We start from the raw sequence: 11,927 nt of genomic DNA, 5'->3' as shown, positions 1-11,927 counted from the left end.
TCATTTAAGAAAAGATTTTGTCATTAAATCCATTATTTGGATTATTAACGCAAACTGCTCTTTATTAGTATAAGGGGAAAATGAACTTTTGGCCTTACATGTATTATTTTAACGACTCCTAGCTCTAAACCACTCCGTTATTTACTTTAATAGTCTGGTTTAACGAGTCGTTTTATACTACGGTACGTATTTTGATAGGCTGGATAGCGGAGTCTATGTTGTTTGAAGATTGTAAACAAGCATGGCGGACGATAAAAGTGAACAGAACAATGAAATTCTTCTTGGGATTCTGTCTGTCAGTGATACGTATTACAACGACAGTATCGGAGGCAATCAGGGGAAGGGGGATAATTTGCGCCGATTGATTGAAGAAGACAAGTTATTCACTGGCCGAGTTGTATTAGAAGATATTCTCCCCGACGACCGAGAGAAAATAGCGGATCGGTTGAAGGAATGGAGTGATGTCAGAAAACTTGAACTTGTTCTGACAACAGGCGGTACGGGCTTCTCTCCTCGTGATGTCACACCTGAAGCAACAAAATCCGTCATTGATAAGGAGGCCCCTGGTATGGCTATAGCGATGATTAAAGGTTCTCTGGATATTACGCCTTTAGCGATGTTAACCAGACTGACGTGTGGTATAAGAGGTTCAACTCTAATTATCAATTTACCAGGCAGTCCTAAAGGGTCTGAAGAATGTTTACGCATTGTCTCTCCAAGCATTCCACACGCTGTCGATTTACTCAGAGACTCAAGGGTCGAAGTGGCACAGGTTCATAAAGATCTGTTGGCTGAGGGAGTTAAGTTTCCTCCTCAAGGCTCTAATTTTCCACCTGGCCACAGAGATACCCATGAATACCAGCATCATAAACACCAACTTGAACACACTCACCACCATCACCATCATCATAATAACCATGGCGACCAAAATGATGGCCATTCCCATCATCACCATGGCGACAAGAGTCCTGGAGAACATGATCACCGTGGTCGTGGACATCACAGTCCTGGTCACCACAGTCCTGGTGATCATAGTTCTGGTCACAAGAGTCCTGGTCATCATAGTTCTGGTCACCATAGCCCTAGTCATCATGACCATCACCATGGCAATCACCATAGTAATCATCACCGCAAACATGCACACCATAGCAACAGTAAAGTTGACCCATCTCTAGTCGCTTTCAGAGCCAGGGAATCACCATATCCTATCATTACCGTGGACGAAGCATTAAAAATTGTTCTAGAGCACGCTGAAACCCAGAAAGTTGAAGAAGTAGATTTTAGGAAAGCTTTGGGAAGATATTTAGCCGAGGATATATTTGCCAAAGATGCATTGCCCCCTTTTCCTGCCTCTATTAAAGATGGCTATGCTGTTATTGCTGCTGACGGAAGTGGTTTAAGGCACGTCATGGGTGAATCTACAGCTGGAGATATGCCAGTTAGGAAAGTTACTCCAGGAAATTGCATGAGAATTAACACTGGAGCACCATTACCCCAGGGAGCTGATGCAGTTATTCAAGTAGAAGATACGACACTGGAAAAATGGACGGACGACGGCAAAAGAGAAGTTGAAATTAAACTTCTGACAGAACCTAAGATTGGTCAAGATATTCGTAAAGTTGGGTCAGATATCACCGAGGGCTCACAAGTCTTGTGTAAAGGTCAGAGGTTAGGTCCTGCAGAACTTGGTCTCCTAGCAACCGTTGGTGTAACAACAATAAAATGCTACCATGTTCCTGTTGTTGGCGTCATGTCGACGGGTGATGAATTGGTGGAACCTGACGTACCTTTGACGAAAGGAAAAATTCGAGATAGTAACAGGACAACGCTTATTTCCCAGTTGACAGATTATGGAGTTACCGTAAAAGATCTTGGTATTGCTCCTGATACACCCGATGGCTTATTAAAACTTCTCAAAGCTGCCCTGAAGAGCGCTGAAATCATCGTTACCTCTGGGGGAGTATCAATGGGAGAGAAGGACTTTGTAAAACAAGTCTTGCAGACAGATTTTAAAGCTGATATCCATTTTGGTCGTGTTTTTATGAAGCCTGGTAAACCTACAACTTTTGCTTCTCTGGATTTCAACGGGGTGAAAAAGCTGTTCTTTAGTCTTCCCGGCAACCCCGTATCTGCTTTGGTTACCTGTAATTTGTACGTCATTCCGGCTTATCACAAAATGATCGGCTCGCCAAATCCAAGACGAACCATTGTCAAAGCTCGAATTGACCGGGATGCCAGGCTAGATCCCAGACCGGAGTATCACCGGGTTGAGCTGTCATGGAAACCAGATGACCCTACCCCCATAGCAACCAGCACTGGTAATCAAATAAGTAGTCGATTATTGAGTATGAGATGTGCCAATGCCCTGATGATATTACCACCAAAAACAGATAATTTGACGGAGCTCAATGCAGGAGATATTGTGGATGCCATGATCATTGGTCGAATATGAAAGCGCAGAGCAGATTTCTAAATCCTCAGAGATTTAATATTCCAAAAGCTAATATTCCAAGAGCTAAAATTCCAAGTGCTAGATTTTAATTCAAAACCCAATATTCCAAAAGATACAATTCCATGTGCTAAACTTTGTTATGTCTGTAAATAACTAAGGCATTACAGTCTTACTGATCTCAATAGTTAATTCCCTTTAAAGTATGTGAGGTGTTAACCATTTTTATGCAAATGATTTTCCCAGGGATTGAATTCAACAATTAGCTTTAATAGTATGGCAGCAAAACATTTAGAACATTCTTCATATTGTCAATATTGTTATATATGTTGATGTCATTTTTGTTTGAAATAGCAGCAATTGTTTGTATTTAGATGTTTTAATGTACCAAAAAATATAAAATTTTATGAAATATAATAATTATTGGATTTAATGGGGGCAATGTTGTAACACTTATTCTCTCGTCAACTTCGTTAGTATTAAATGCAATATTTTATTTCATAAAGTTTTGAGTTTAATGAATGTTCCCATTTACTAAAATGCCATATGAACATTGTTTTGGGGAAAGGGTGTGGGGGGGGGTGGATGGACAAATGGTTAGCAAATGCGTTTGCGTTGTATCATAAGGTATATCATTGAGTCAACTGGCGAGGTTGTGATTCCCTGGTTGTACGTGACAAGGAGTAGGGTCGCCTGTCCAACCTCAAGGGATTTTTCACCTGGTCCTCTGGTTTCCTCCCACAGTTAAAGACCCCTATGCGCAAGTGAATCATTGAAATAAAATTGAACCATATTTTACTCAAGAAATGACATGGTTTGTGTCGAGTGGACGTTAAACCCCATTTCTCATTTGCTCTGGTTTCTAAAGTGTTAATTATATAATAATCTCCGAATATGAACAATTTATTAATATTTTTTAAAATATATGATATATTGTAAATTATAAATGGTTGGAACATTAATAAGTATCTCTGCCAGTATGCTTTTGTTGTTAAAGCTATTTGATATTACAAGTCTATATTATGGGTATATTTTGACCCAATTGTTCAAGTCTATATTATGGGTATATTTTGACCCCATTGTACAAGTCTTAGTCTGCTTTTTGGTATATTTTGACCCCTTAGTACAATTCTATATTAATAGGAACATTTGGACCCAACGAACACGTTTATATTTTGTCAACATTTTGACCCCATGAACAAGTCTGTATTATGGGGACATTTGGAACCCACGAACACCTCTGTATTATGGAGACATTGGAATGCACCAACATTTCAATATACACGCCTTAATTTCATGCTTCATTGATCTGTGGTTTTACTTAACAAGGATGTTATACAGTGATATTATGAATTATATAATTGGTGTGGTTAAGGGTAGTATATATGTATACATATATTTAAATGCATTTCATTTTGAATCTGGGTGTCAATGCTTTGTATATCACAATATATTGGATGTATATCATATCATCATATATAGGATATGTATTAAATTATAAATGATTAATCCTGTCTCCTATAAAAAATAACAGTAATGCCAATATTTTAAATAACAACGAAAATTATAATTTTGATATGTTTTTTTTATTTTTTAATAACCGAATTCGAAAGCTAGTTAATCAAGTTATTTTCGAAATATTTACAAAATTACGATTTATTGATTTTTATTAGTGGTGTGACGTCTTTAATTGTATTAATAACTATTGAGTACTGAATAACGAAAAGGCGTAATGACTAACACATTAATTACACAGGGAATACTAATTGACTAATAATGAATGGCGTAGTGAATAATTCATATAGTGAATAATTCATATAGTGAAAAATGAACGAAATAGTAAATAATGACTTACACAATGAATATAGTGAATTATAAATGGCACAATGAATATAGTGAATAATGAATGGCACAATGAATAATGAATGGCACAATGAATAATGAATGACACATTGAATAATGAATGGCACAATGAATAATGAGTGACTTAGTGAATTATGAGTGATACAGTGATTAAATCAATCATAATGATATAGTGAATAATGATACAGTGAATGACACAATCAATAATTTATGAAGTAGCTAATACTGAATGTGTGAAATGTTTTTTGAAATTGCATGATTTCTTTTTGTTTTATTAATGAATGATTATTATGATGTTGTTATGACGTATTAGTGTAAATAAGGAATGTTGACAATGCTAGTTATATATGTTAAAATGTGAAATATGATATTAGTCATGTGTGAATTATATCACGTATCAGTGAATTAATTAAAATAAACCTCTAGGGACATTGATTTAGTAACTCAATCTGATTACAATACAGATCTATATTTCGTTTCGTTTTTTTATACTTCCGATGGCCTTTACTATATGAAGATTTGACTGGTTGTTGCGATAGATCACGTCAGAGGTCATACCAGAGGCTTTTGATCCGGATGTCTGACATTTGATTAACCAATCAGCATTGATGTTACTGGTGGATTACCCACAGTTCCGTGCAAAACACGCGTAAAGCTCGCCGTAACAGATCGTTTCATTGGTTAATACCTAACACTATTCAGAACACGTCAATGATAACAACGCTTCCAGATCCTAGTGTAGTAAAGACACGTAAAACGAAATTTTGAACTATAAAAACGAAACGAAATAGGATCCACGTTTTAATCAGATTGTTAGTAACTGGATGGAGCAATAAACAATTGCTATGGACAATTGCTTATTGTCCCCCGCCTTTCGAAGAAAGCAGGGGACTATTAAAATGGGTTCGTCCGTCTGTCTGTCTGTCCGTCTGTCTGTCCGTCCGTCTGTCCGTCCGTCCGTCTGTCTGTCTGTCCGTCTGTCTGTCCGTCACACTTTTTGGGACACAATAACTCTCTTCCTAATTGAGCTAGAATGTTCAAACTTGGTGTATGTGTTTATTAGGTCAATGCCTTGATGGAGTTCGAAGATGAGCATTTTCCGCTTAGGGTAAGCAGAGATAAGCAATTTGATTGGTTGATGCTTTGGGACACGATAACTCTCTTCCTAATTGGGCTAGAATGTTCAAACTTGGTGTATGTGTTGATTCGGTCAATGCCTTGATGGAGTTCGAAGATGAGCATTTTCCGCTTAGGGTAAGCAGAGATAAGCAATTTGATTGGTTGATGCTTTGGGACACGATAACTTTTAATTGAGCTAGAATGTTCAAACTTGGTGTATGTGTTTATTAGGTCAATGCCTTGATGGAGTTCGAAGATGAGCATTTTCCGCTTAGGGTAAGCAGAGATAAGCAATTTGATTGGTTGATACTTTGGGGCACGATAACTCTCTTCCTAATTGAGCTAGAATGTTCAAACTTGGTGTATGTGTTGATTAGGTCAATGCCTTGATGGAGTTCGAAGATGAGCATTTTCCGCTTTGGGACACGATAACTTTTAATTGAGCTAGAATGTTCAAACTTGGTGTATGTGTTTATTAGGTCAATGCCTTGATGGAGTTCGAAGATGAGCATTTTCCGCTTAGGGTAAGCAGAGATAAGCAATTTGATTGGTTGATACTTTGGGGCACGATAACTCTCTTCCTAATTGAGCTAGAATGTTCAAACTTGGTGTATGTGTTGATTAGGTCAATGCCTTGATGGAGTTCGAAGATGAGCATTTTCCGCTTAGGGTAAGCAGAGATAAGCAATTTGATTGGTTGATGCTTTGGGACACGATAACTTTAGTTCTAATTAAGTGAGATTGATGAAACTTGGTGTATAGTTTCATTACAGTAATACCTTGACTAAGTTTGATAATTGAGCATTTTCTGCTCAGGGTAAGCAGAGCGATACGCAATTTGATTGGTCGAGACTTTGGAAAACAATAACTCTCCTACTTTGATTGTCCCCCGCCTTTCGAAGAAAGCAGGGAACTATTAAAATGGGTTCGTCCATCTGTCTGTTTGTCTGTCTGTCCGTTCCGCTTATGGTAAGCAGAGATAAACAATTTGATTGGTTGATCTTCGAATTGAGTAAATGTTCATGCTTATTGTCCCTCGCCTTTCGAAGAAAGCAGGGAACTATTAAAATGGGTTCGTCCGTCTGTCTGTTTGTCTGTCCGTTCCGCTTAGGGTAAGCAGAGATAAACAATTTGATTGGTTGATGCTTTGGGACACTATAACTTTAGTTCTAATTAAGTAGATAAACAATTTGATTGGTTGATGCTTTGGGACACTATAACTTTAGTTCTAATTAAGTGAGAGTGATGAAACTTGGTGTATAGTTTCATTACAGTAATACCTTGACTAAGATCGATAATGAGCATTTTCTGCTCAGATTAAGCAGAGCGATAAGCAATTTGATTTGCTGAGACTTTGGAACACAATAACTCTCCTTCGAATTGAGTTAAAATGATCAAAATTGGTGTGTATGCTTATTGTCCCCCGCCTTTCGAAGAAAGCAGGGGACTATTAAAATGGGTTCGTCCATCGTCTGTTTGTCTGTCTGTCCGTCACACTCCTTTGAATTGAGTTAAAATGTTCAAAATTGGTGTGTATGCTTATTGTCCCCCGCCTTTCGAAGAAAGCAGGGGACTATTAAAATGGGTTCGTCCGTCTGTCTGTTTGTCCGTCACACTTTTTGGGACACAATAACTCTCCTCCCAATTGAGGTAGAAGGTTCAAACTTGGTGTAGGCCTTTATTAGGTCAATGCCTAGATGGAGTTCGAAGATGAACCTTTTCTGCGCAGGCTAAGCCGACATAAGTCATTTGATTGGTTGATGCTTTGGGACACGATAACTTTAGTTCTAATTAAGTGAGAGTGATCAAACTTGGTTTATAGTTTCATTACATGAATACCTCGATAATGAGCATTTTCTGCATAGGCCGAGATAAGCTATTTGATTGGTTGATGCTTTGGGGCACGATAACTTTAGTTCTAATTAGATGAACCTTTTCTGCGCAGGCTAAGCCGACATAAGTCATTTGATTGTCCCCCGCCTTTCGAAGAAAGCAGGGGACTATTAAAATGGGTTCGTCCGTCTGTCCGTTTGTCTGTCTGTCTGTCCGTCTGTCCATTTGTCTGTCTGTCTGTCCGTCTGTCCATCCGTCTGTCTGTCCGTCACACTTTTTGGGACACAATAACTCTCCTTCTAATTGACCTAGAATGTTCAAACTTGGTGTAGGTGTTTATTCGGTCAATGCCTTGACGGAGTTCGAAGATGAGCATTTTCGGCTTAGGGTAAGCATAGATAAGCAATTTGATTGTTTGATGCTTTGGGACACGATAACTATAGTTCTAATTAAGTGAGAGTGATGAAACTTGGTGTATAGTTTCATTACATCAATACTTTGACTAAGTTCGATAATGAGCATTTTCTGCTCAGGGTAAGCAGAGCGATAAGCAATTTGATTGGCCGAGACTATGGAACACAATAACTCTCCTTCTAATTGAGCTAAAATGTTCAAACTTGGTGTAGGTGTTTATTAGGTCAATGCCTTGATTAAGTGTGAAGATGAGCATTTTCTGCTTAGTATAAGTAGAGATAAGCAATTTGATTGGTTGGTGCTTTGGGACGCGATAACTTTAGTTCCAATTAAGTGAGAGTGATGAAACTCGGTGTATAGTTTCATTACATCAATACCTTGACTAAGTTCGATATTGAGCATTATCTGCAGAGGGTAAGCAGAGCGATAAGCAATTTGATTGGCCAAGACTTTGGAACACAATAGCTCTCCTTCTAATTGAGCTAGAATGTTCAAACTTGGTGTAGGTGTTTATGAGGTCAATGCCTTGATCGAGTGTGAAGATGAGCATTTTCTGCTTATGGTAAGTAGAGATAAGCAATTTGATTGGTTGATGCTTTGGGACACGATAACTGTAGTTCTAATTAAGTGAGAGTGATGAAATTTGGTGTATAGACTATAGTTTCATTACATCAATACTTTGACTAAGTTCGATGATGAGAATCGTCTGCTTGGCTAAGAAGCAATAAGCATTTTGATTGGTCAAGACTTTGGAACATAACAACTCTGCTTCTAATTGAGGTAGAATGTTTAAACTTGATGTAGATGTTCGTCTTGACTGAGTTCAATAATTAACATATCGAGCTAAAGCTAAGTAGAGATAAGCAATTTCCTTGGTGGTTGCTTTCGGCAAGATAACTTTGATTCTATCTGATAGAGAGTGATAATCAGTTTGATTGCTCGATACTTTTGAAAACAAAATAGATATGCGATTAATTAATATGTGTCATCTATTTATTTGGGGATTTCAGCGGGGGACATCAGCCCCACTGTTGGCTTGTTTATTTAGGTGTTGCATCCACGAGTATTGACTCGATGTACATTAACAAATGTGTAGGGCAAATATATATCTCGCTGTCCTGAATGGTTTCTGATTTGTTGTTGTTGCTGGTCTATATATCTTCCCTACACAATTGTATCCAACTTCCATATAAACACTGAGATAATGATAAAACCTAATAGAAATCATTTTATCAATTTAATGATAAAACCTAATAGTAATCATTTTAATGATAAAACCTAATAGTAATCATTTTATCAATGTAATATCAATTGTTATAATTTAAGTACAATGATTACAAACGAAATTATGTTATATAATATTGGTTGGTATGTTAGAATGTATTTGTCAAGTTTTGAGTGTTTGGCCTCTCCCGGGGGAATAGTTGTTTGATATTATCACCTAATAACACATTCTACAGTAGATATCGCTTGTCACCGTCTTGTGTGATGAATTTCATATTCTACATGAATTTGATTGATCAATTAAAAAGGATGGAACGGGTTGGGCGATCAATAAAATCTGTTACTCGTCCTTTTTGATATAAAAAAAATATCAACACTCGTCGATAACGTAAAAGGAAAAAAAAACCAACTCGGCACGGCCTCGTTCTTTTTTATATTATCGACTTGCGTTGATTTTTTTTTATATAAAAAGACAAGACTTGTAGGAGATTCTTTATCTGTTTATTGTTTGTGAGTTAGTTTTAGCTATTCACGTAATATAACGTAATGTTTTTGTTGTGGTGTATAAACGTTTGTACTCTTAAAGTCAGCGAGTTCCCAGATCACCTTTGGAATAATGACACTGGACCTAGAACAAAGAATTAATCAACTTGGTTGTTTGCCCTTCGATAAACTGCTTTTAGCGCACAGCTCGCAGAACAATCAAGGGCAACTGTGTTCACGTTTAAAAAGCTATGATCCAGGGGTGATTGAATCGACAAGTTTCCTGAAAAAGATAAACAAAACAAATCATTATTACACGAGACAGGGAATGCTTTCCCGTTCTAAAACACCCGAGGCCACTTCTAAGTAGAGGAGATCTCGTGGCTAACGATTGCGATGTTAATGAAAACTATTTTATTTACTCGAACAAAATATATATGTATCTGTATTTATACAAGGGCATATTGAGAAAGTGAGGTAGATGGTATATATTGTTTATTATTATAAGTGGATTAGGTCACGTGTATTTGTTTATTATAAGTGGAATAAGTCACGTGTATTGTATTTGTTTATTTTTATAAGTGGATTAAGTCTCATGTATTGTATTTGTTTATTATAAGTGGATTAGGTTACGTGTATTTGTTTATTTCTATAAGTGATTAGGTCACGTTTATTGTATTTGTTTATTATTATAAATGGATTATGTCACGTGTATTGTATTTGTTTATTTTTATAAGTGGATTAGGTCACGTGTATTGTATTTGTTTATTTTTATAAGTGGATTATGTCACGTGTATTGTATTTGTTTATTTTTATAAGTGGATTAGGTCACGTGTATTGTATTTGTTTATTTTTATATGCCCAAATTGAAATGTGGTCATATATTCTCGTCACCCCCGTCCGTCGGTCTGTCAGTCCGTCGTCCACAATTGCTTATGGACGCTCTACGGACTAAAGCTAATATCCGATGGACCTTTAATTTATACACAGTGTTTAAGGTCATGTGACGAAGAAGCCTATCAATTTTCAACGATTTCCAATGATTATGGCAATTGATATTTAAGTAGCTAAGTCTCTAACTCAATATCATCCAAAATCTTCAACATTGAAAACACGAATTATTTGTCAATTTAAAACAACATTGATGCTGTGATCTTACCGGAAAAAGATGGGCTTCTGATATCCAATATTTAAGACAAAATAAATATTGTACAATTGGTACACGAATCGTGTACCATAATGCGTTTCAGCCCCAGTTCTAGCAGGAGACTCGAGGAACGAGGCTAGACATATTACACCAAACCAAATAGCGTATGTAGACTGGAATAACCAGACGCTAGGAATTTGCATTCGATTGAGACTGCTGGCTTATTTCACGGAACATAATTGATTTGAAACAAGCCAACAGTGAGGCTGATGTCCCCCGCCGAAATCCCAAATAAATAGATGACACATATTAATTAATCACACATCTATTTTTTTCAAAAGTATCGAGCAATCAAACTGATTATCAACTATACACTAAGTTTCATCACTCTCTATCAGATAGAATCAAAGTTATCTTGTCCCAAAGCATCGACCAAGGAAATTGCTTATCTCTGCTTAGCTTTAGCTCAATATGTTAATCATTGAACTCAGTCAAGACGAACATCTACATCAAGTTTAAACATTCTACCTCAATTAGAAGCAGAGTTGTTATGTTCCAAAGTCTTGACCAATCAAAATGCTTATTGCTCCTTAGCCTAAGCAGACAATTCTCATCATCGAACTTATTCAAGGTATTGATGTAATGAAACTATACACCAAGTTTCATCACTCTTACTTAATTAGAACTAAAGTTATCTTGTCCCAAAGCATCAACCAATCAAATTGCTTATCTCTACTTACCATAAGCAGAAAATGCTCATCTTTGCACTCTATCAAGGCATTGGCCCAATAAACACCTACACCAAGTTTGAACATTCTAGCTCAATTAGAACGAGAGTTATTGTGTTCCAAAGTCTTGGCCAATCAAATTGCTTATCGCTCTGCTTACCCTGAGCAGAAAATGCTCAATATTGAACTTAGTCAAGGTATCGATGTAATGAAACTATACACCAAGTTTCATCACTCTCACTAAATTGGAACTAAAGTTATCGTGTCCCAAAGCATCAGCCAATCAAATTGCTTATCTCTACTTACCCTAAGCAGAAAATGCTCATCTCCACACCCCTTTAAGGCATTGACCTAATAAACACCTACACCAAGTTTGAACATTTTAGCTCAATTAGAGGGAGAGTCATTGTGTTCCAAAGTCTCGGCCAATAAAATTGCGTATCGCTCTGCTTACCCTGAGCAGAAAATGCTCATTATCAAACTTAGTCAAGGTATTGATGTAATGAAACTATACACCAAGTTTCATCAATCTCGCTGAATTAGAACTAAAGTTATCGTGTCCCAAAGCATCAACCAATCAAATTGCTTATCTCTGCTTACCCTAAGCGGAAAATGCTCATCTTCGAACTCCATCAAGGCATTGACCTAATCAACACATACACCAAGT

General features: G+C 37.0%; 1 protein-coding gene across 1 annotated transcript; it reads left to right on the top strand.

Moving 5' to 3' along the window:
• The first annotated feature begins 212 nt into the window (after positions 1 to 212).
• Positions 213 to 10,219, top strand: LOC126824854 (gephyrin). The gene has a single exon (XM_056101655.1). It carries the CDS (start codon positions 242 to 244, stop codon positions 2,450 to 2,452), a length of 2,211 nt encoding a protein of 736 aa, XP_055957630.1. The 5' UTR covers positions 213 to 241; the 3' UTR covers positions 2,453 to 10,219.
• Positions 10,220 to 11,927: the final 1,708 nt, after the last annotated feature.

This window comes from Patella vulgata, chromosome 6 (genome assembly GCF_932274485.2).
Source record: "Patella vulgata chromosome 6, xgPatVulg1.2, whole genome shotgun sequence".
NCBI classification, from domain to species: domain Eukaryota; kingdom Metazoa; phylum Mollusca; class Gastropoda; family Patellidae; genus Patella; species Patella vulgata.
The sequence above is the reverse complement of the archived record's forward strand: the minus strand, read 5'-3'. Positions and strand labels throughout refer to the sequence as shown.